The sequence below is a fragment of the Heptranchias perlo genome, unplaced genomic scaffold (assembly GCF_035084215.1).
Source record: "Heptranchias perlo isolate sHepPer1 unplaced genomic scaffold, sHepPer1.hap1 HAP1_SCAFFOLD_118, whole genome shotgun sequence".
Classification (NCBI taxonomy): Eukaryota; Metazoa; Chordata; class Chondrichthyes; order Hexanchiformes; family Hexanchidae; genus Heptranchias; species Heptranchias perlo.
Genome location: NW_027138407.1, coordinates 905,892 through 931,404, shown reverse-complemented (window position 1 = coordinate 931,404; position 25,513 = coordinate 905,892). Strand labels below are relative to the sequence as shown.

The window sequence follows — 25,513 nt, the reverse complement described above, 5'->3', positions numbered from 1 at the left end:
AAAAAAAACTTCCGAGCACAGAGTTCCCCCAATGTCCATTGTCCATCAGAAATACCCTTTAATGCTGGGAAGTTTTCTGTCACCATTAACAATCCTGTGCTTCCCGGTTATAATAACCAGATACGGGATTCATTCCCACCCCCGGTCTCCAAAGGCGGGAATCATTGCCCCTATTTGAACATGGAATCCCAGAAGGCGAAAGAGATGCTTCGGACCCATTGCAGCTGTGAAGAGGCGGAGTCTGCGGCATGATTCTGCGCGTGCGCATTGATGAGTTGCAGTCTCCAAAATAACCACAATCAGCTGAACTCGAGAATTATAAACCTGTCGTCAACGATCGGAGAAAAGAAAGACAGCCATGGGCGTAATAAAAGTGTTCCTGTTGTTCGTGACCTGTGAGTATTTCACATATCATTCCAATCACCGTACTTTATAAAACTGTTTGAATCTAACAATTCTCAAATTGTGTCCAAAGATGCTCCGAGTTTCGCCCAGATTTCTCAGCCTGCCGAAGAGTTCGCAGTGGAAGGAAATCCCGTCAGGATTCCGTGCGAGTTCAACACGACCAATAGCATCTGTTGGTACAGCCGACTGGTGAGCGAGGCCCCGGTATTCATTCATTGTGGATTCAAAGGAGAGGACCAGCAAGGCCGGTTTAAGATCTACACCGACAGGGATCAAAGACTGAGCACTCTCGGCATCGACCAGGCAGAGTTGGCGGATACCGCAATCTATTACTGTGCCTTGAGCCACGGTGAGGGAAATGGCGCAGCTCTCGTACAATATCTCCTCTCTGAGCAACACTTTGGTAGATTCCGTTACAATCACCCCGGCTCATCTATTGGACGGTCGAGTCCGGTGAAAGAGTTTGACTTGTTTCCAATCATTCAGCGCCAGGCATCTCTCTTTAGAGGGAGACTAACACAAAGGGATGGGACTCAACTCACGTCCCACCTCAAGACGAGTGAGTTGCCCATTGGACAATTGATAGGTCCAGATGTGAACCCAGGAGAAGTGAGAGCAGATCAACAAACTGCCTACGCACATCTTGTGTGAATAATAGCTATTACCAGCCAATCGAAAAGCAGCAGACACACGTGACTGAGACTTTAACTGAGCGGCGCTGACTTTGTTTCTCCGACTGTTCACTGTGTTCACTCGGTTCGAGATCATCTGATGTGAGCTGTGTGCCGTTTTCTTATTTACATCTTAATTGCGAGGATGTGCTACTCGATACAAGCTAATGTATTACCCGCCATTGTGGTGCTGCTAACAAGTAGGTTCAGGATTTGGACTCAATAACCGGGAATATGTTTTATTCACTGTGTTCCAGTGTTTCATTGTCTGAATGTTTTCACAGATGGATGTCTCGCGGACCGAGTGCTTGAATCTCCCGCTTCGAAAACAGTCCGGATCGGGGATTCGGTGCAGATAAACTGTAGTTATGACATATCCAGCTTTAACGCCATGCATTGGTACAAGCAGAAAACCAGTCAGGGACTGGAGTGGCTAATAAGGCGAATCTCTTCTGGCAAAGAGAGCGGAGGCCGTTTTGAATTGTACCTTTCCACTGCGGACAAACGCGGCCAATTGGTCATTAACAGCACGGAGTTTGCAGATACCGCAGTCTATTACTGTGCGATAGAGCCGCACGCTGAGTGGAAACGCGGCAGCCGCTGTATAAAAACCTCCCTCGCCTTTAAAGTCGCGTCACACGAAACTACTTACTGCACTTCCATCATTTACAGATGGGCTCAGTTTAATAGAAGAAATTTAGGTAATTTGTGTAACCCGTTTTCTTTACGCTGATTTAAAGATGTCACTTTCCAATTCATTGCACTTTTATCAACGATATAGCGTTTAATAAAGCAGCTTTAAGTAATTTATGTCGGCGGTTGTTTTGCAATGGTTAAGGAGAACATTTTCCAGTTCTCTGTCTCGACGACGTTGATCTGGGCAGAGGTTAAATGTCATCGTCTATAATCCTTATCGAAAATAACGACAAGAAGGACAGGAGCATACGTGGGGAAGATGTGCTCTGGTCTCTTTGTGTTAGCGACATCGCAAACAGAAGGGAAATCTCCTCTCAAAACGATTCCAGCCAAATGGTAAACAGATTATTTTTGAATGCTTTACCGATTACACGAAAAATGAAGACCAGATGAAATCTACCCAACAGAGCTGCCATCGCCGTGTAAACACAATTATTTCTCGAGAATGAACTGAATGTTCTCGGTGATCTATCACCCTCTTCACTGCCATAAATTAAACAAGCATTCATGAACGTGACCGATAAAGGTTCATTGAACATGTCCAGAACCTAACTATTTTTGAAACTTTCCTTCAAAGGTAACATTTGCAGGGCTATGGGGAAAGAGCAGGGAAGTGGGAACTAAATGGATAGTTCGAGAACATTCAAGATGGGCCGAATGGGCTCCTTCTGTGATGGAGGACTTTATGAACCGTAAATTGCGCTCATTCGGCGGCTGACTGCATCCTGACTGACGGTGTCTCTGATCAAACCCGTTATCGACAGCACATTCTCGAGACAAACCTTGCGGTAACACTGCCCCGCCCACGCCTTCCTCACATCTGCCCGTCATGAATTGGTGAACAAACGGCGGGTAAGCTGATTGGCTGCATAGGAGAACAAAGGAGCTATCAGCTGATTGGATGAATTGGAGAAAAAAACCCTGTGAGCTGATTGGATGTTTCCCTGCTGACTCTGTCAGGAACAAGCCAATTGGCAGAGAGGCCGGATATTGCTCAACATCTTCCCAACTCTTGACGAAAAAGAATTCCACGTTCAACCCGTTCTGTTCAAATCTGCCATCAACTCGCTGCAAACATGTAGGATGTTACTTTTTATGTATTGGTCAGAGCTGTGGCTCTCTTAACTGGTAAAGTTAACCGTTCCACAATCTCCCTCTTGCGCGTGTTATTGACACAGATAATCTTCCTTTCACTGAAGTTTTCTCCCTATTTGCAATTTACTCCACTATCCTTGTGATGTTAATTATAATAAAATGATGATGAAAGCTTAACGTTATGTACAGCAAAATTTCTCAGGTGTTAGTTGTGCAGACTCGGTCTCACAAAGGTCGGTGGCAGCGCTGCACTTTGAAAGAGACACGGAGACCATTAGTTGCAGCTATTCGATCACAGATGCTTCATAATACTTACCATCAGGGCTGGGGCAAATTCCCCACATTCCTGGTCAACTGCACGTCCTTCGGAGATGTTTTCCGAACAGTGGACGCAGGGACTCGATTTTCAGCCTCTCTCGACACTTTGAAAAGTATGGGGAAATGCACGGTCCGCGTCCTGTGGCTGTCTGACAGCGTGGTGTATTACTGCGGGCTGATATCCACGGTAACAGCAACCCGAGGGAGCCTCGTACAAAAAACAATGCTGGAATGTGACATGGTTAACGGGATAGCGGGCAGTGTGGCGAGAAATAGGAACCTTCTAAACATGTCACCAGAAGGTGTTGAATTAAAATACATCCAAATATACAACAAGCCGATAGCAACAGATAGGGCGTCGGGGGAAGGTTTCCTCTGGTCCCTTTGGGGTGTATACTTCCTGAACAGAGTGCAAAGATGTGTTTAAGTCATTTAGACCAGTTTGCAACTGCAAAATAATGCGGCAGAAACTTTGCCCGAGTTTGACATTGAGTTCTCGCCGTTCAAGGAGCTGCACACACCAGACAAAGGCAGCAGCTCGTATATCACAGTAATCGAACGCGCTTATTGTGTGCAGGAACCAGGAACATAAACCGTGTGTTTACATAAAGCCTTGTCCAGTTTATTCAGATTTCCTCAAAGCGTTGCTGGTATGTCGTTAAGGAAACCATATGCACATTTAGACTGAATTTGTATATGAACAAAGCACCTAACATGGTCAATTGGATTCACTTAAATTTTGCAACTTGTTGATTTCGTGAAACTAGAATTATCCTTTCTATCAATCGCCGTTTATTGCGCTTTTGTGTCATGGTAGGGAGAGCACAGGAAGAGGCCATTCGACCCATCGTGCCTGTACCGGCTCTTTGAAATAGCCATCTATTCAGTTCTATTCTCCTGCGATTGTACCATAGTAGGTACAGCACAGGAGGAGGCCATTCGGCCCTATGCTTACAACATAGAAATCTGAAAACATATCAGGATACTTTTATCTAATTACTGCACCACAATAAAATACCCGCATAAACACTGCCTCGTTTGAATGAGTGAGGTTTAATCAGTAAATTTCAGTACAGTGATACTTCCAGCAATTTTAAAAGCATCATCGCGGTTACTACAGCGAGAGTGCTGGGGAACCTTCAGCAGCAAGTGCATGACGTCAGCTTGTTCTGATTGTATATTTAACATACAGGAGTTCCCAATCTTCCTTCATTGTATAAAAACCAGAGATTATTAACTACATATTTTAACAGCTCTGGAAAACTGAGTGCACATTTTTAGAGCAATTTTCTTTGAAAAATCTGCAGTTACTGACAATTGAATTGTTTTTTTTCATACATGAAAAATACACAGCAGCTAGACTGACAAATGTATCATGGCTACAGTGCTGATCAGACCATAACAGATTCGGCTAATTCAATATGAAGGCTGAAGAAGAGTGAAGACATTAGAATTGCCGACATGAATGCAGTACCGAATGTAGCAGAGTACTCAAATATCTTATAATCAATTTAATACATAACACTGCTGAATGAACAATAAAATCGTTGCATTTTCAATCATTTCACGTTGAAGTTAGAAACCGTATGTCTGTTGAGTTAGTCACTGCTCATAAAAGGCATCAATAGAAAATAATGGTCTTTGTGTATCAAAATAGTACTTAAATCACAAAGGAATTAGCATTTATATTGAAGTCTAAAATAGAACAAATGAAGAGAAATCCCATTCAGTGTGGAGGTGCAAGGTACAGGCAGTAAACATGATTTATAAAGTCTACTAACTGCCCCTTTAGTGGCTTCCATTTTAATCACTTTTTTAAACGCTGGCAAGTCACAAGAAAACACGATGCAGTACCTTCTTATTAGGAATGCACGTTGAGAGTTTCCACTGCTGTTTCAACTCCAAAACTTTTAAAATGAGCTCTTTAACTCAGCATCACGGATTCAGTACTAGTTCCAAAATAGAAAATCTCAACATCGAAAAGCAAGTTATCTAATACAAAAGAAGAATTCAATTCATGTCGCCACTTGACCACCACCTAACTCAATTGGATCACAGTTCGTTTTTGTTTGCTTTTTGTGAAGCTGCTGCATCTTTTTTCTTCTCATCAGTCTTGGTTTCATTTTTTTCCCTGTTCCTTTTCAAAGATATGCCTGCCCTTCCAGAGTAACATCTGCACAGCGTTATTGATCTATCAGGAAGTCTTCAATCTCCCAAGCGTCGCTTAGATCACGCAGCATGAATCGAGCACGATCAGAACCAACAACAAATCTTTCTACATTATCGTTTGCATTGTGCAGATCGCCCTGCCAAAGACTCCTCGGTGTCCTTCCCAGTAGGTTTCCCAGACACAATAAAAGCCATCATTAACGTCTTACCTTTCTTGGTTACCGAAAGAAGTCTTTCAGGATTGCTGGCATCAAGTTTGGAATAGTCAATTTAACCTCTCATCGCAAACATACGAAGAAATTCACCTTTCTTATTTTGACCTGGCGTTTTCTTGAGAAGACTCTGTCCCTGAGCACTGCGCAAAATGTCTGAACCACCTGCCAGGGGGCGATGGACACCATCCTTTCTCCTCAGTGAAGTTCCTGTCTGATCAGGCTTCGTTTGCTGCATCAAGTCATTGCACATAAGACAACTGAATATGGGGAAACCAGTTGTCTGCCGGGCGTTCCTGCCGTGGAAATGGGCGAAAATGAAAGACAAAGACCTGATGTGAAGATCGGAAACAACAGAGGAGGCGTCAAGTCACCAAATTGGCACAATAATTGTTTATAAAGCAAGATGATGACACCGAGAATATTATATAACTGATTAAACCGACCACTGACGCTGAAGGAAGGAGAGGGGATGCAATGAGCAGTGTGAGGTGAGGTCAGTCACATGCTGAGTTGTGTCAGGAACTATTTTAAATTCATTCTCTGGATGTGGGTTTCGCTGGCAAGACAAGCATTTAGTGCCCATCTCAAGTTGCCCCGATACAACTGAGTTTCTTGATGCGCCACTTCACAAGGCAGTTAAGATTCAACCACATGGTATGGAACGAGAGCCACTCCCTCAATGCAACTGGAGACGGCCACTAAATACGGTCTCGCCAGCGACACCTACAGTCCAAGAATGAATTAACATGCCACTGCTGTTTATCCAATCAGACTAGGTCTCTCGCTCATATACCCAATCATCTCAAGAGCTGTTTAGCGTACGTTCGCAAATGGCTCAACCTGGAGCACGTGATTTGTGATTGCACAATAATGCCGCGAGCTGCTCAATGCTCACACCGAATCAACTTCCCAGCAAAGTGGAGAGTATTGGAAATCAGCTCGACACCGAGAGACCCACGCTGGTTGGGATTGTCAGACATCATGCATTTCAAATTCGCCGTTCTGACTACCCTCAGCTGCTTAGCATTTGGTAAATACTTAAAGGATGTTACAGCAGAAAGCTTCGTTAAACAAAGGTTCTTGTTAAACCAACGAATAAGCTCCAATTAATACTTTCAATCTTTCCACCAGATCTGAGTCAGGAAGATTCTGTGTCTCAGAATTGGTCGGCTGTCGTCCTGAAAATGGGCCAGACGTTCAGAACGCAATGTAGCTATTCGACGACAGCAAGCTGGTATGATCTGCACTGGTACCGAAAGTATCCTGATCCTTCCCCGGAGATGATCTTGTGGAGCAGTGCCCGCAGCAGTCGGGGAAAAGCGAAAAATATTGGGAATCGCTTCACTTCTGAGTTAAGCACATCGGCAAAAGTGTCTATTTTAAGCGTCACTGATCTCCAGCTGAGTGACACGGCGGTGTATATCTGTGCATTCGCTCTTTCAGTGCGACACAGTGTTATAATCCAGTTCTCCTCTCGTACAAAAACTGCCTGCGGTCTGTTTTGGCTCGTATCAGTTTCAACAGGGTCAGATGCAGCTGCAGCGCAGAGTGCAATTCCTGTGGGCTGAATCATACAGCACAGAAGAAGCCCAATCGGCTCATCATGCCTCTGCTGACTCCGTGAAAGAGAGAATGAAGGGATATGGGGATAGGGCCGGAAAGTGGAGTTGAGCAAGGAAATCAGCCATGATCTTATTGAATGGCGGAGCAGGCTTGCAGGGCCGGAAGGCCTACTCTTGCTCCTGTTTCTCATGTTCTTATGTTCTATCCAATTAGTCCCACTCAACTGCTCATTCCGCATAGACATGCTTTTTTTTTTCCTTTTCCAGTATATATCCAATTCCCTTTTGCAAGTTGCTGTTGAAACTGCTTCCAACACCCTTTCAGGCAATTCATTCCAGATCATCACAACTCGCTGCGTAAACAAATTTCTCGTCTCCCCTCTCGGTTTTTGCCAGTTATCTTACATCGGTGTCCTCTTGGGTGTCGACTCTTCTGCTACTGGAAATAGTTTCTCCCCAACCACTCTATCAAACACTCTCATAATTTTGAACATCGAGATTAATTTTTTTCTCAGCCTTCTTTGTTCTAAGGAGAACATTCATCGCTTCTCCAGTACCTCCACATAAATCCCTCATTCCTGATACCACTCTAGCAAATCTTCTCTGCACCCTCTTTCAGGCCTTGACATCCTTCCTTAAGTGTGGAATGCACTGCCTGAAAGGGTGTTGGAATCAAACTCAATCGTAGCCTTTGAAAAGGAAATTGTATAAAAACTTGAAGGGGAATATTTACAATGTTATGTGGAAAGAGCAGGCGAGTGGGACTAATTTTATAGCTCCTTCAAGGAGTCGGTACAGATGCGATGGGCCGATTATCCTCTTTCTGAGCTGTCAGATTCGATGATTCTTTTGCACGGGCAGAGATCGGCGTTCCAGGCAGATGGTGCGGTGTGATTCTTGAGAGTTTGCTGCCATCTAATGGAATAGGTTCGAATTTTTCAACGAGAAATTTGCATTCAGTCCAAACTCGGTGAACGCCTGTATATGAGTTACTGTACAATAATATTTTAAACCAATCATCATTTGTCTGGTTGTCGTACATCTGAAGCAGCATTATACCGGCATGTTGATAAAGCTGTTGAAAAAATCGCAAGCAGTCATTGGCTTCATAACTCGAGGCACAGAGTCCAAGAGCAAGGAAGTTATGGTAAACTCTTATTAACCACTGATGAGGCTTCAGCTGGAGTATTGTGTCCAATTCTGGGCTTTTTTTTCATTCGTTCATGGGATGTGGGCGTCGCTGGCGATGCCGGCATTCATTGCCCATCCCCAATTGCCTTTGAGAAGGTGGTGGTGAGCCGCCTTCTTGAACCGCTGCAGTCCGTGTGGTGAAGGTTCTCCCACAGTGCTGTCAGGAAGGGAGTTCCAGGATTTTGACCCAGCGATGATGAAGGAATGGCGATATATTTCCAAGTCGGGATGGTGTGTGACTTGAAGGGGAACGTGCAGGTGGTGTTGTTCCCATGAGCCTGCTGCGCTTGTCCTTCTAGGTGGTAGAGGGAGCGGGTTTAGGAGGTGCTGTCGAAGAAGCCTTGGCGAGTAGCTGCAGTGCATCCTGTGGATGTGCTTCACACTTTAGGAAGGATGTCAAGGCCTTAGAAGGAGTACAGAGGATATTTACATGAATGGTAACAGGGATGAGGGACTTCAGTTATGTGTAGCGGCTGGAGAAGCTGCGATTTTTATCCTTAGAGCAGAGAAGGTTAAGGGGATGTTTAATAAAGATTTTCAAATTATATGGGGGTTTGATAGATTTGTTAGGGAGAAACTGTTTCCAATGGCAAGGGAGTCGGTAAATAGATGATAGAGATTTAAAATAATTGGCAAACAAGCTGGGGGGAGAACAGGAGACTATTATGTACGTTCTTATGATCTAGAATGTATTGTGTGAAAGGGCATTGGAAGTAGATGCAATTGTAACTTTCAGAAGAAAATTGAATTTCTACTCAAATAGAAAAAAATGTGCAGGGCTCTGGGGAAAGAGCAGGGGGAATGGGACTAATTGTTAGCTCTTGCTGAGTGCTGGCACAGGCCTCCGTCTGCGATTACATTGGCTCGGCTTTTATGCCCTGGAATATAGAAGGTTAAGAGGCGATTTGATTGAAGTTTTTAGGAATTTGAATGAATTGATAGGGTAGATAGGGAGATTTTTTCCGATGATGGGTGAGCCTGGAAGGGGAAATAACCTTAAAATCAGAGCCTTGCCATTCGGGAAGCAAGTTAGCAAACACTTCTTCACACAAAGGATGGTGGAAATGTGGAACTCTCTCCCACCAAATGCAGTAGATTCTATCTCAAATGATACATTTAAATCTGAGATCCTTAAATTTCTTTCGCCAAGTGCATGAGGATATGGAGCCAAGGTGGTTGGATGGAGTGAGGATACAAATCAGCCATGATCTCATTGAATGGCGGAAGACGCTCGAGGGGCTGAATGGCCGATTCCTGTCCCTATGTTATGTGCTGTAAGATTTTATGACAACCAGCCCCACACCAGCTGCAGGTGCTTGTATTCCCAAAAGGATTAGCGGCTTTCCTGAGAATCACAAATAAGCAGCAGAAAATTCTGCCCTGACACAGTTAATGCAATAATGAGATGGAAACAGTATTCGATGTGAAAGGTTTCATATGAGGTTGATGTGGTTTCTGCTCGGGCTGTGCGCGCACAGGAATGCATTCACGTGACAGTGTCTGGCCCGCTGTAAAAAAAAATAAGTCTGCACCAGAGAGAGTCTGTGACCCAGAAACCTGCGGCAGTTTTTGTACGAGGCTTTAGTTCGTTCCCATCACTGTGAGACTCACTGCACAATAATAAACCGCCGTGTCAGACAGCAGCAGCTCCGAGATGGTCAATCGGTACATCTTGTCTGACTGCCGGACTGTATCAGAAAATCGGCTTTTAGCGAATTCCGCCTGATATTCAACACGGCCGTTCGTGTGCCTCCGGACGGCAAACTCGAGCTGTTTGCCTGGGTATTGACGGTACCAGTATAAGTAATAACCATCGGTGGAATAGGTGCAGGTTAAAGTGGCAGCTTCTCCCTCTGATTTTGTGACCGAGGGCTCCCGCTGAGTAACAGAAACTCCATCGCTCAGATCTGGAACACACGGTTAAAAAAGACGAAAATCGATCATTAAACGTTCAAACTGAACTGAAATGAAGGTGCAAATCTACCGAAATGCGGAGTGAGTTTTACATCGAATTTTCTGCAGAGAAACAGGCCATTCGGCCCAACTGCTCGATGCCGGTTTTTATGCTCCAAACGAGCCTCCTCCCTCCCTATTTCATTTCGCCATATCAGTATATCCTTCTATTCCTTTCTCCCTCGTGTATTATCTTGCTTCCTCTTAAATACATCGATGCTCGTCCCCTCAAACACTCCGTGTTGTCGCGAGTTCCACATTCTCACCATTTTCTGAATAAAGAAGTTTCTTCCCAATTCCGTTCTGGTTCTATTAGCGACTACTTTATTCATCACACCTCGTTATAGGTACTCCCATGAGCGGAATCCTTTTCTCTACATCTACCCTATCAAATCCATTCATCATTTTCAAGCCCTCCATGAGGTCCCCCCTCAGCCTCCTCTTTTCGAGAGAAAATAAACCAAGCCTGTTCAATCTTTGTTGATAGATATAACCTTTCACTTCTGGTATCATCACTGTAAATCTTTTTTGCACATTCCCCGGTGACTCTATTGCCTTACTATAATATGGAGACCAGAACTGTGCACATTACTCCAAGAAGGTCGAACCAAGGTTCGAAACAAGTACAATAGAATTCCTCTGCTTTTTAATTATATCCCTTCAAAAATGAACCCCTTTTAAAAGTTTTAACCTAGTTACCGAAAGTTAATGTCACACACACCACACCGAGAACGGAGAGCCGCATTGCTGCTGCTCCGGAATTCGAGGGACTGCTTGTGTCGCGGAAACCTGCGGAACATCAAACGGAAGGGGCTACGAGCCCCACCTCGTGCTGGTCTGATGTCACTTCCTTAACCGGAAGTCTGTGTTGATTTCAGAGAACTGAGATTATAACGTCAAATCCTGTTGAGCAGGGGGAGCGAGCGTAATAAAAAACACAGCTTGATCTCTAATTGACCTGAAAGGAAGCATGATGCCTAATTTGCCTGAGAGAGAGTTTGAAATCTAATTGATCTTAGAGAAAGCTTAATCGATATTTGATTGAGAGACAATTTCATCTGTATTTGATCTGACAGACTGCTCCATTTCAAATTCAATTGAGCGACACTTTCCTCTCCAATTGATCTGAGGGGCAGTTTAATCTCTAATTGATGTGAGGGAAGGAAAATGACAAAACTATTGCTTGAACATAGATGAAGGTATTCAGTTGATTTATCTCACTGTCACGAATGAGACTGAGGTGTCCGGCCACACACTGTTTTATTTACACACAATGCTACAATTTTTGTACAGGACGGGCACGGAGGTGTGCAGCTGATGGTCCCAGAGCGCAGTAATACACGGTGCTGTCTGACAACTCCGCCACGCAAACTCTCAGCCACCAAATGGGCAAAGCTTAGAATGATGCGGTGACTTTTCTGCTGAGTCAATGTTACCACTCGTCTATTTAACTTTTCTTCTGCGATCATTCCATAGAATCGGAGAGTTCTACAGCGCAGAAGGACGTGGTGCAGTCCATCTTGCCTTCGTCGACGTTTTGAATGAGCTACCGAATTATTCCCACTCCTCCGCTCTTTACCCAAAGCCCTGCACATCTTTTTACTTTTCTGGTATGTATCTAATTTCACTTTGGGAATTATTTACTTGATAGGAAGGCTGCATTCCATAAAAGATTTGGAATATTGTGAAGAGAGACAATGCAGCTGTCTGGTCCTCGGAAGTGGCTCGGCGTGTTCTGCTTGTGATTGTGCGCCTCAGTGTGGTCGTCTCTATCTCTCAATAATACATATATATGAGAGTTAACTATATAGAAAAGATGAATAAAAGAGAGCGAGAAGGAGGATGTAAAGTTACGCTGAAATATTTGAAAATAATTCTAAATTGCCCCGTTGTGGTTGTTCCTTGCAACCTGGCCTCACGCGGGCTGTTTAAAATAGAACTAAAATTGCCTTTTGAGTGCTGTTGTGAATTGTGTGTGCTACAGACCATCAGTCGGTTGCAGGTAAAGAGACGGACACCACTGGTTCGCTAACCTGAAGACAGCTAACCAGGGACCAGTTAACTGTTCCCATCCAGAACCCAATCAAGCTGTAAATACTCGCTGACGTTTTTTCTTTGAGCTGACGCTGTACCTCACTGCACAATAATAGACACCAACCCACCTCCACCCTCTCAACCAACTCCCCTCCTCCACACGAAGGTCGTTTATATTGAGGTAACCATAAAATTTAGGCACGTCTACAGTCTTCAGATATTGTCCTGAAATTTCGTCTCCTTTCAGTGTTGCTACTTTACTAATTATCCCGCAGGAATAAATCATTCACCTGCACAGCTACATGAATAATCGTTAATGTTTGTTTGACCAACCGTCGGCCTTCTTTGTGTGACGTGCAGTGGGCCATGTTTTCTCCACGTGCAGTCGACCATGTTTGTATGTTGTAATACACTGCGCATGTCTGCCGTTAATTTACATAAAACGGGTCGATCGAAACGAAAAGTGCCTTCAGTTTCCATCAAAATAACTGCCCCATCTTGTTCGATAAAAGTGAAAGTCTCACATGCGAGAGAATTTTAAAAAGCGTTGGGTTAAAAAAAATTGGTGAGGTGCGCATGTGCGAACAGTTCCCCAGAGTGCCGCGCGCCTGGTGTCACAGATATTGACTTTTCTCTGCCGCTGTGGATTGTGGGAGCCGCGGTCCTCCATTGCCGAGTCATTAACTGAGTCAAATTCCCAACCTCTTTCCAGCCCAGAGCTGCCGCTATTGTCGTTGCCGACAGACTGAGGGCGTCGTTTTGAGCGGAGAGAATCTCTGAGCAGATTGGACACCTAATCCAGGAAATCACAGCAGGAGGTGACCGGTCATCAACCCAACAGGTGAATCGCAGATTGAACCAAAGGAAAGGAAAGAAGAAACTTTACTGGTCCCTGTGGAAACAGACGGACGAATAAAATTAAATCCAGAGGGAAATATCACTCCGAGAAAGAGACATTTTAATGGTCAGAAAACATTATTTACAGAGGAGGTAAGAATGTCGAATGTTTTGCCAGAACGTGTTAAGTGACTCACTCTGCGTGAATTGTATCAAAAATGAAGCACATTGGGGATTTAGAGGTTTGTTGAAGGGTGTGAGGAGCGAGAACGAAAGTGCAGATTTGAGCGGCTGAATCACCTTTTTTGTATTCTAAGGTACGAAGGATCATTGAGAATGAATTTGTGAAGAATGTCGTTTATCCTGCACATTTTGCAAAAGCGTAAAAACGTCGCAAATTAATTCTCTCGGTGTCCTGGCCGACAAACCCACGCTATATTCATTCCACAGAAAGTTTACATGTACATAAGACGAAAGCCACAATCGACTAACAAACAAATCCATCGAAATGTAATGGAATGTGATTAAAACAGACGCGATTTTCCTTTCCTGTTCCAATGTGAGTTGCTTGTAACTTTCTCACAGAGTATGTCAATGCAGTGGGTGTGTTCCGAGACTCGTAATCCAGAGAACGTGAGTTCAGCGTATAAATATCTGGACATAAAAAACTGGTATCAGTAAAAGTGGCCGTGAAACTGTCAGAGTGTTCTAAAAAATCCAACTTGTTCTCGAATGTCCCTTTAGGGGAAGGAAACCTGCCGTCCTTATCCGGCCTTATCTCTTGCGACTCCAGTCTCACAATAAACCTGGGTGACCCTTAACTGCCTCCTGAAGTGAATCAGTGTATCAAACCGTAAGACTGCAGCGCGTCAAGAAAAAGTCCCACCATCACCTTCTCAGGGCAACTAGGAATGGTCAATAAATGCCGGCCTTGCCAGTGACATCCACATCCCGAGAATATTTTTTTGAAATACTTTCTGTGAGTCACTCCTCGTGACACACAATTCCTGAGCCATTCCTGGGCCCTTCCATTGTTTACTCGGATTTTCAATGGTCTTCAAACCTGCATTTTCACCGGTGAAGCGTCCTCACTCGAGGAGTTCGTCAGTCAGACTAAGCTGCTCCAATCAGATACATGGACCATTTTTACCAATGGATTTGCACATATCTCATCAGATCATCTTAAACCCGATTGTGAAGTTATTTACAGAACCGGTTTTTGACCTTGTAGAAGTGACCAGACTCTGTATTTTTTACGCAGGGTTCGTCGATTGAGATAGAGGCAGGATGGCGAATCCACTCCTCTGAGGGCAGGTGAACTCACCAATTTAACCCGAGTGCTTTCTGGGAACACAAAAAGATTTAAAAACATGGAGTTACTGGTAGACAAGTTCCAGACCAACCAAAGGGTGACGTTATCTGCAGCAACCTTAGTTCAGCAGTTAATGGCCGACTCTGCATGTGAGCGAGCTCCTGCGTGCCACGGGCACAGATCGGAGTGAGCATGCAGATGCACCCGTGTGTTTCCTATGGATTTGGTGCCATCCAGTGGAATAATTTAGAATTTCTCCCTTAGAATTTTGGCTTCAATTCGGCGAACGACTGTTTCCGCGCAACTGTTGTAAGATATTCAGAAGGAGACTATACCAAACTGTTGTGGAAATTAAATAGTTGTATTTTTTTATTACAAGACAGAGCACAGTTAATACGTCAGATTGCTAACAATCTTACCAGCTGAGGCAATAGATATAATCGAAGCGATATTACCCGTTTCCTATGAAGAGCAGCGTTGATTTCATGTTCTTCCTTGACTGCCTCAAGCTCCTATCCTTTAAGTCCCCTCAACTTTGGTGTGTTGTACCTTCCATAGTTTTAGTAACGTCTTGCTAACGTGATCGTAACATGCCAACATGCTCTGGTTAGTTTTAATTAATACCTAACACTTCAATCCATTAAGTCATCTTGCGCGACGCTCTCTCGTCTTTGTACATTGTTCTTTTCACGGTTTTTATCTCGCTACCGCATCTTTTCTGATGCGTTCTCTATTAGTCTTTTGCATTCAGTCCGTCCTCTGACTATGTGGCCCAGTGCCGAGAACATGCCATGTCTGTTCTTATAGATTATTAGTCCATTATTGTTTGTTCATCAGCTTCTAATCTTCCCCTGAATATGACCACTAAGAAACTGCATATATTGGAGCTTCTTAGTTTTAATATGTAAGTGTCTTTAATATTGAGAAACGTTTAATGAAGTGATTGGAATTATTGGGGTTTTCTCCACCTGGCCGACCTCTGCCGACACTGCAGATTGATATTTTAAACCAATCATTTTTTGGCCGTTGCCATGTGTTACATCCGAAGCAAGAGTGCACCGTTATAACCAATTCAAATCCACCTGTGGGTGTGGGTATTCTCAATGGGAATGGCGAGTTCCCTGGTATACACCAATAAACGGAACCACATTCTGCCCTCACACAGTTAACACAATAATCCGAAGGAATTTGTTTCGATGTGAACGGTTTAAGTGAGCTGTCTGCTCGGGGACTCCGCGCACAGGAATACATTCACGTGTAAGTGCCTGACACGCAGTCATAAATAGCCCGCAACAGACAGAGTCTGTGACCCAGAAACCTGCGACAGTTATTGTACGAGGCTTTCGTTCGTTCCCATCACTGTGAGACTCAGTGCACATAATACACCGCGGTGTCAGACAGCTGCAGCTCCGAGATCCTCAAACGGTACAACTTGTCCGACTTCAGGACTGTATCAGAAAAACGGCTTTTGGCGAAATCTGCCTGATATTCATTACCGCCGTTCGTGTGCCTCCGGACTGCAAACTCGGGTTCTCTGCCTGGGTATTGGCGGTACCAGAATAAGTAATCACCATCGTTGGTATAGGTGCAGTTTAAAGTGGCAGCCTCACCCTCTGTCTGTGTGACCGAGGACTCCCGCTGAGTAACAGAAACGCCATCGCTCAAATCTGGAACACACGGTAAAAGAAAGCGGAAATCATCGATTAAAAGTTCAAACTGAACTGACGGTGAAAATGTATCTAAATGCGGAGTGAGTTTTACATAGAATTACATAGACTTTAGAGCACAGAAACAGGCCATTCGGCCCAACTGGTCTATGCCGATGTTTGTGCTCCAGACAAGCCTCCTCCCGTCCCACTTCATCTAACCTTCTATTCCTGTCTCCCTCACGTACTTATCCAGCGTCCGCTTAAATGCATCTGCGCTATTCGCCTCAACCACTCAATGTGGCGGCGAGTTCCACATTCTAACCACTCTTTGGGGAAAGAAGTTCCTTCTGAATTCCTTACTGTATATATTAGTGACTATCTGATATTTATCACCACTAATTTTGAATACTCCCACCAGCGGAAACATTTTCTCCATGTCTACCCTATCCATTTCCTTCATACTTTTTAAAGCCCTCTGTTCGGTCACCCCTCAGCCTTCCCCTTTTAAAGAAATGAAGCCCAGCCAGTTCAATCTTTGCTGATAGTTGTAACCATTCAGTTCTGGCATCAGCCGAGTAAGTTTTTTCACCTTCTCCAGTCCATCTATTGCCTTTTTGTAAAATGGAGACCAGAACTATGCACGATATACCAAGTGAGGTCGAAGCAAGGTTCTATACAAGTTTAACCTAACTTCTATGCTTTTCAACTCTTTTCCTCCAGCAATGAACCCCTTTTAAAAGATTCAACCTTCTTACCGAAAATGAATGTCACACACACCACACTGAGAACAGGGAGCCGCATTGCTGCTGCTTCGGAATTCGAGGGGCTTTTTGTGCCTCAGAAGCCTGCAGAAAATCAAACGGAAGGAGCTGAGAGCGCCGGCTGGGGCTGGTCTGATGTCACTGCTTGAACCACAAGCATGTGTTGATTTCAGAGAATTGAGATAATGACGTCACATCCTGCAACACGAATAAAAAGAGACAGCTTGATCTCTAATTGACTCGAGAGACAGTTCAATCTCTAATTGATCTGAGAGAGAGTTTGCTCAGAGAGAAAGCTGATCTCTGATGCAAGGATAGCCGCCCCAAAGTGACAAAAATATTGTTTGAATGCAGATGAAGATGTTCAGTTTATTTCATTCGCTGTCACTAATCAGACTGAGGAGGTTGACAGGGGTCGGGTTTGTTGAGCCTTCTCCTGTGGACTCACAAGAGGATGATTCCCTCTGGTCTCTGTGTGTTAGCGACATCGCAAACAGAGCGAGGTTGGTGGAATCGTTACGCGTTCTTTTCGAATGCGTTCACTGTGTCGCTAGAAATAGCGACCAGAGGAAATCTCCCCCAGAGAGCGGACACCTCGGTGTAAACGCAAATGTTGGAGGACAATGAACTTTATGCTCGCGGTGAGCCGTCACACACCGGCAGAAATTAAACAAACACTCAGCAATGTGATGGGTTAGAGCCCGCTGATTAAACCCCAAATCTCAGCAAAGCTGCATATTTTGTGTTGGTTTATGTGGTGTGAAAAAGATGAAAAATGCAGTGAAGCGGGGAAACTTGAACACATTACACGGTCGGTTGGTCTATTAAACGTGTGCGAGGTTTCTCCTGTTCGTCCCTCACTGAAGAATAAATTAAATCTAAATTCGGACTCCTCTATTCAGACCCGATGGGAGCTGCCCTGTGGGGATATTGTGTGCTGATAGTAACTGTCCTATTCGGACCATTACAGACGCGTAGTCCGGCCTTACACACTGCTTGGTTTACACACAGTGCTGCAGTTTTTGTACAGGACGAGCTCGGAGCTCTGCAGCTGTGGGTCTCAGAGCGCAGTAATACACAGCACTGTCTGACTGCTCCACCTCGGAAATTCTCAGCCAAACCGCGCTCTCCTCTGCGTTCAGCTTTGCCGTAAAACGTTCCTTGGCGAAGTCGGTTGGGAACGTGTCATATTTGGTAATAAGCAACACATTTACCGGCGCCCGACCGGGAAACTGCCGGTACCAGAAAATATTAGGGTCGGTATTTGTTGTTGTAAAACTACAATTCAGCGTCACCATATCTCCTTCCCGCACCGTCCTGGCCGAATAGTCTTGATGAACGGAATCGCCACCAACGCTGTCGGCTGCAAGAGAAATTGAACATTTACAGATATCCGCCCCACTAACCGGACCTTTTGGTGTTTTTTGTACTCGGATTCCACGTGTACTTACACAACGTAAACAAGGCCAAAACCCCACTGAAATAAACAGGGAAACACAGCACTCTCAGGGGTTCACAATGTGAGCATTTACCACTTCTCTGCAGTCGCAAACACTGCCACCAGTGCCAGACTGAACTATTAAACCTGTGACTGGCATAACCTCGTCACATTCGTTTGTGACGATGTCACGCCGTCAGGGAGGGGCGGGGTAGGCGTGGGGGAGATTGCTTTGGTCTCTGCGTGTGTGTAAAACTTAATTTCACAAAGAACGTATTTTGGGTTCATTTAGAGATGGAGACCTGAGGAAATCTCCGCGGAAGGATTTACGATTCGCTGCACTCTGTGAACAGAGGAATTATTCCCACCCCTCATGTTTTCGTTCACTGCAAGTAGCAGTGCCATTTTATATAGACCGTACTGAGCTGTTTTTAGTGTTACCGGGGAACAGTTGGTGATATTTTACATGTAGCAAACAGCGACCGAGAGACTAAGGAAATTCGTTCCACGGAGCCAACAAATGGCCACAACCTGGAACGACATGGTGATCGTTCGCCTGGGCCAATGTCGCCCCCTAGTGTCTCTTTGATTTTTCTTCTGTCCTCTTTCGATGGAATCGGAGAATCGTGCAGCACAGAATGAGGTCATTCGGCCAATCATGCCTATGCCGGCTCTTTGAAAGAGCTACCAATTAGTTCCACAACCACATTGCCGTGCAACTTTTTCCTCTTCTGGTATGTATCCAATTCCCTTCTGGGAATCCCTTGTCAGACAGGGAGCGTGCGCTCCACACAATATTGGTGATAACATAGATAAAACAGCTCCCTGGTCCTCGGAAATGGCTCAGAGTATTCTGCATGTATGTGCGCGCCTCGGTGTGGTTGCCTATCTCTCTCTTAATCATATGTAGGAGAGATCATTACATAGAAAATTAATAAAAGAAAGAAAGAAGGAGGATGCAAAGTTAATCTTTTAATACCTGAAAATAGCTATTAGCATTGAGCGGTTGAAGGCGCTCACGGTAACCTCGCCTCACGCGGGCTGTTTTAAACAGAATTAATAATTCCGTTTGAGATCCGTTTGAAGTTTTCGTGCTACAAACCATCAGATGATTACTGGTAAAGAGGCGGACACAAGTACCTCGCGAACCTGATCACAGCTCACCAAACACCGGTTATCTGTTACCATCCAGACCCTAATGGAGCTGTAAATACTCGCTGAAGTTTTTGTACGGGGCCTTTGCTTTTATCGGACGCTGTGCCTTACTGCACAGTAATAGACCGCCCCGTCCTCCACACTCAGGCTGCTTATATTGAGGTAACCGTACTTTTTGGACTCGTTAAGAGCCGCCAGATATCGTCCTGAGATTTCGTCTTCCTTCAGTCCTGCTACTTTGCTAATTATCCATCTTGGAGTCTGTGTCGGTTTTTGCCGATACCATTGCATGGCGTTAATAGCCGAGATTGTATATTCGCAATCTAACTGCACCGATCCTCCTTCCGACACTTCTCTTGCCCACGGAGACTGAGTTACTCGATCTGCACATAGTCCGTCTATGAAGATAGGGCAAAAAACAGTCAAGTTTAAACAGAATCGAACTAAATGTGTGTCTATCTGTGTGAGTGTGTAACCTTCCATCTACCCAGCTGTCTATCATAGAGATATTTCTGATCGGTAATTGAACTAACTCCGACAAGCTCTGTGAATCAATCTGCAAACATGTGTTCTTTAATACAATCCGGTACTTACTGTCCAACACTGCCGCCAGTATTATTAGAAACATGTCTCACAGTGACTGGGAATTGAATGAGCCGGAGATTGAGATGGAGAGAGGAAACCTGGTGCCTCTTCAGCTCATTGTTCCACCCACACACTGCAGGGGGCCGGCCTGATTGTGACGTAACTCCTGCTACGACCGCAATTGGTTTAGTGTTTGCACGATGTGACTCTTAATTAGCATGCGTGCGGTTGGCGCCCTCTGCTGTGCATTCTTTTTAATCCGGTTTGGAATGAGGTAATTGAGGGGATTGAGGGTCTTTGGATCATATATAAAAGCACGTGTGCCCGGATATTGTCTGTCAACGATCTAAATTAGAACTGATGAAACCCGCTCATTATTTCTGATCTGTCGATTCCCTTCATTTCACTCCCAGTCTCTTGATCGGTCAGCAGAGGCAGTTTGCGTGCTTACTTCGTAAGACCCAAGCATCGTCATTTCCGCTCCATCAGCTCCGAGCGCAACTGATCAGCGCCGCCAAAGACACAATGAAACCGGTTCCTGAAATGATGGTTGAAGATGGAAGTAACGTCACACTAACGTGCACCTTGTGAACAGGAGACAGTACCCCTTACATTTACTGGTACAGTCAGCACCCCGGGCTTCCTCCACAGTACATGCTTCATATTATCGGTTGAACGGATACAGGAACACCAGCATAACTAATCGGTTCTCTTCCATGTTTAATAAAACGAATAAGATTTCCGAGCTAATCATCGGCAATGCCACGATCTCCAAAACCGCCGTGTATTTCTGTTTCATGAACACCACACTGATGCAGCAATTTTGCGCATCCCGTGCAAAAAAAAACAACACTGAAAGTTCAAATTAGTGCTCACTAGAGGGCGCTCGCACACAGATAAACAAAACGAATAATTCCGCATCCACAGTGAGAGTCACAGGGGACGTTCTGCAAATGGAAATAAAACATAACACTCAAGGAGAACAGGTGAGGTCCACTTGCGGAATTATATTCGTCGGTGAGTTGAACTCGCATTTATTATAGATAAAAGATAATAACGGGAGCTCAGAGACAAGTTTAGAATATCAGCAGTTGATTTAATTCACATCCCATATCGGATATGTGGGAATCATGAGACAGATCTGCATCTTCTCCATGTGACATAGTAATTAATAGTCGGCATCTCATCGGCATCTCTGTGGTTTATATTATACTAATAACCACTAACTTCATTCAACAGTTTTGGTTGAGCGATTAAATAAAACGGAATAAGCAGGATTTAACATGAAGTTGGTCTTATGTTCAGCAACATCTGCGATCAGTATCGCTGCAACACATGAATGAGCGGTGGAAACTGTCCCATAGATACACTAACTGGTTGTTTTCATCCAGTATCCGAACAGTGTCAAAATTCCCACAGTCACATGTTTCTTGCTGCTCCCTCTGGACTCACTCTACCTTTAATCTGCACAAGGGCGGCAGTTGTTTTACGAGGGTACAACTGCTTTCCCGCACTGTAAGTCTCCGCGCACAGTAATAAACTGCTGCGTCGGTCAGCTGACGCCCCGAGATGGGTAAACCATGTCAGTTTTTAGGAATGTTTGATCGCGGCCTGTACACAAGGTTAATTTGATCACAGTATTTTGCCGTGTTAGAAAAAGTTTATACACAATGAACAGATTTCACAACGCGGTGACTGTGCTCTTTAAAAAAAACTTCCGAGCACAGAGTTCCCCCAATGTCCATTGTCCATCAGAAATACCCTTTAATGCTGGGAAGTTTTCTGTCACCATTAACAATCCTGTGCTTCCCGGTTATAATAACCAGATACGGGATTCATTCCCACCCCCGGTCTCCAAAGGCGGGAATCATTGCCCCGATTTGAACATGGAATCCCAGAAGGCGAAAGAGATGCTTCGGACCCATTGCAGCTGTGAAGAGGCGGAGTCTGCGGCATGATTCTGCGCGTGCGCATTGATGAGTTGCAGTCTCCAAAATAACCACAATCAGCTGAACTCGAGAATTATAAACCTGTCGTCAACGATCGGAGAAAAGAAAGACAGCCATGGGCGTAATAAAAGTGTTCCTGTTGTTCGTGACCTGTGAGTATTTCACATATCATTCCAATCACCGTACTTTATAAAACTGTTTGAATCTAACAATTCTCAAATTGTGTCCAAAGATGCTCCGAGTTTCGCCCAGATTTCTCAGCCTGCCGAAGAGTTCGCAGTGGAAGGAAATCCCGTCAGGATTCCGTGCGAGTTCAACACGACCAATAGCATCTGTTGGTACAGCCGACTGGTGAGCGAGGCCCCGGTATTCATTCATTGTGGATTCAAAGGAGAGGACCAGCAAGGCCGGTTTAAGATCTACACCGACAGGGATCAAAGACTGAGCACTCTCGGCATCGACCAGGCAGAGTTGGCGGATACCGCAATCTATTACTGTGCCTTGAGCCACGGTGAGGGAAATGGCGCAGCTCTCGTACAATATCTCCTCTCTGAGCAACACTTTGGTAGATTCCGTTACAATCACCCCGGCTCATCTATTGGACGGTCGAGTCCGGTGAAAGAGTTTGACTTGTTTCCAATCATTCAGCGCCAGGCATCTCTCTTTAGAGAGAGACTAACACAAAGGGATGGGACTCAACTCACGTCCCACCTCAAGACGAGTGAGTTGCCCATTGGACAATTGATAGGTCCAGATGTGAACCCAGGAGAAGTGAGAGCAGATCAACAAACTGCCTACGCACATCTTGTGTGAATAATAGCTATTACCAGCCAATCGAAAAGCAGCAGACACACGTGACTGAGACTTTAACTGAGCGGCGCTGACTTTGTTTCTCCGACTGTTCACTGTGTTCACTCGGTTCGAGATCATCTGATGTGAGCTGTGTGCCGTTTTCTTATTTACATCTTAATTGCGAGGATGTGCTACTCGATACAAGCGAATGTATTACCCGCCATTGTGGTGCTGCTAACAAGTAGGTTCAGGATTTGGACTCAATAACCGGGAATATGTTTTATTCACTGTGTTCCAGTGTTTCATTGTCTGAATGTTTTCACAGGTGGATGTCTCGCGGACCGAGTGCTGCAATCTCCCGCTTCGAAAACAGTCCGGATCGGGGATTCGGTGCAGATAAACTGTAGTTATGACATATCCAGCTTTAACGCCATGCATTGGTACAAGCAGAAAACCAGTCAGGGACTGGAGTGGCTAATAAGGCGAATCTCGTCTGGCAAAGAGAGCGGAGGCCGTTTTGAATTGTACCTTTCCACTGCGGACAAACGCGGCCAATTGGTCATTAACAGCACGGAGTTTGCAGATACCGCAGTCTATTACTGTGCGATAGAGCCGCACGCTGAGTGGAAACGCGGCAGCCGCTGTATAAAAACCTCCCTCGCCTTTCAGGTCGCGTCACACGAAACTACTTACTGCAGTTCCCTCATTTACAGATGGGCTCAGTTTAATAGAACAAATTTAGGTAATTTGTGTAACCCGTTTTCTTTACGCTGATTTAAAGATGTCACTTTCCAATTCATTGCACTTTTATCAACGATATAGCGTTTAATAAAGCAGCTTGAAGTAATTTATGTCGGCGGTTGTTTTGCAATGGTTAAGGAGAACATTTTCCAGTTCTCTGTCTCGACGACGTTGATCTGGGCAGAGGTTAAATGTCATCGTCTATAATCCTTATCGAAAATAACGACAAGATGGACAGGAGCATACGTGGGGAAGATGTGCTCTGGTCTCTTTGTGTTAGCGACATCGCAAACAGAAGGGAAATCTCCTCTCAAAACGATTCCAGCCAAATGGTAAACAGATTCTTTTTGAATGCTTTACCGATTACACGAAAAATGAAGACCAGATGAAATCTACCCAACAGAGCTGCCATCGCCGTGTAAACACAATTGTTTCTCGAGAATGAACTGAATGTTCTCGGTGATCTATCACCCTCTTCACTGCCATAAATTAAACAAACATTCATGAACGTGACCGATAAAGGTTCATTGAACATGTCTAGAACCTAACTATTTTTGAAACTTTCCTTCAAAGGTAACATTTGCAGGGATATGGGGAAAGAGCAGGGAAGTGGGAACTAAATGGATAGTTCGGGAACATTCAAGATGGGCCGAATGGGCTCCTTCTGTGATGTAGGACTTTATGAACCGTAAATTGCGCTCATTCGGCGGCTGACTGCATCCTGACTGACGGTGTCTCTGATCAAACCCGTTATCGACAGCACATTCTCGAGACAAACCTTGCGGTAACAATGCCCCGCCCACGTCTTCCTCACATCTGCCCGTCATGAATTGGTGAACAAACGGCGGGTAAGCTGATTGGCTGCATAGGAGAACAAAGGAGCTATCAGCTGATTGGATGAATTGGAGAAAAAAACCCTGTGAGCTGATTGGATGTTTCCCTGCTGACTCTGTCAGGAACAAGCCAATTGGCAGAGAGGCCGGATATTGCTCAACATCTTCCCAACTCTTGACTCAAAAGAATTCCACGTTCAACCCGTTCTGTTCAAATCTGCCATCAACTCGCTGCAAACATGTAGGATGTTACTTTTTATGTATTGGTCAGAGCTGTGGCTCTCTTAACTGGTAAAGTTAACCGTTCCACAATCTCCCTCTTGCGCGTGTTATTGACACAGATAATCTTCCTTTCACTGAAGTTTTCTCCCTATTTGCAATTTACTCCACTATCCTTGTGATGTTAATTATAATAAAATGATGATGAAAGCTTAACGTTATGTACAGCAAAATTTCTCAGGTGTTAGTTGTGCAGACTCGGTCTCACAAAGGTCGGTGGCAGCGCTGCACTTTGAAAGAGACACGGGGACCATTAGTTGCAGCTATTCGATCACAGATGCTTCATAATACTTACAACTGTACCATCAGGGCTGGGGCAAATTCCCCACATTCCTCGTCAACTGCACGTCCTTCGGAGATGTTTTCCGAACAGTGGACGCAGGGACTCGATTTTCAGCCTCTCTCGACACTTTGAAAAGTTAGGGGAAATGCACGGTCCGCGTCCTGTGGCTGTCTGACAGCGTGTGTATTACTGCGGGCTGATATCCACGGTAACAGCAACCGGAGGGAGCCTCGTACAAAAAACAATGCTGGAATGTGACATGGTCAACGGGATAGCGGGCAGTGTGGCGAGAAATAGGAACCTTCTAAACATGTCACCAGAAGGTGTTGAATTAAAATACATCCAAAGATACAACAAGCCGATAGCAACAGATAGGGCGTCGGGGGAAGGTTTCCTCTGGTCCGTTTGGGATGGATACTTCCTCAACAGAGTGCAAAGATGTGTTTAAGTCATTTAGACCAGTTTGCAACTGCAAAATAATGCGGCAGAAATTTTGCCCGAGTTTGACATTGAGTTCCAGCCGTTCAAGGAGCTGCACACACCAGACAAAGGCAGCAGCTCGTATATCACAGTAATCGAACGCGCTTATT

The 25,513-nt window shown here is 44.8% G+C and overlaps 4 gene segments (V, D, J or C); 2 read left to right on the top strand and 2 right to left on the bottom strand.

Annotated features, from left to right (window-relative positions):
* The first annotated feature begins 341 nt into the window (after window positions 1-341).
* On the top strand, window positions 342-1,056 carry LOC137308028 (T-cell receptor alpha chain V region 2B4-like). The segment is given in 2 exon segments: window positions 342-395; window positions 476-1,056. Coding segments are annotated over 2 exon segments (618 nt in total).
* An 8,847-nt stretch (window positions 1,057-9,903) lies between these two features.
* Window positions 9,904-15,058, bottom strand: LOC137308027 (T cell receptor alpha variable 38-1-like). The segment is given in 4 exon segments: window positions 9,904-10,229; window positions 10,975-11,064; window positions 12,928-13,102; window positions 15,008-15,058. Coding segments are annotated over 4 exon segments (642 nt in total).
* Window positions 15,059-17,869: 2,811 nt separating this feature from the next.
* On the bottom strand, window positions 17,870-18,681 carry LOC137308026 (T cell receptor alpha variable 9-2-like). The segment is given in 2 exon segments: window positions 17,870-18,231; window positions 18,609-18,681. Coding segments are annotated over 2 exon segments (435 nt in total).
* Window positions 18,682-22,093: 3,412 nt separating this feature from the next.
* On the top strand, window positions 22,094-22,809 carry LOC137308053 (T-cell receptor alpha chain V region 2B4-like). The segment is given in 2 exon segments: window positions 22,094-22,147; window positions 22,228-22,809. Coding segments are annotated over 2 exon segments (618 nt in total).
* Window positions 22,810-25,513: the final 2,704 nt, after the last annotated feature.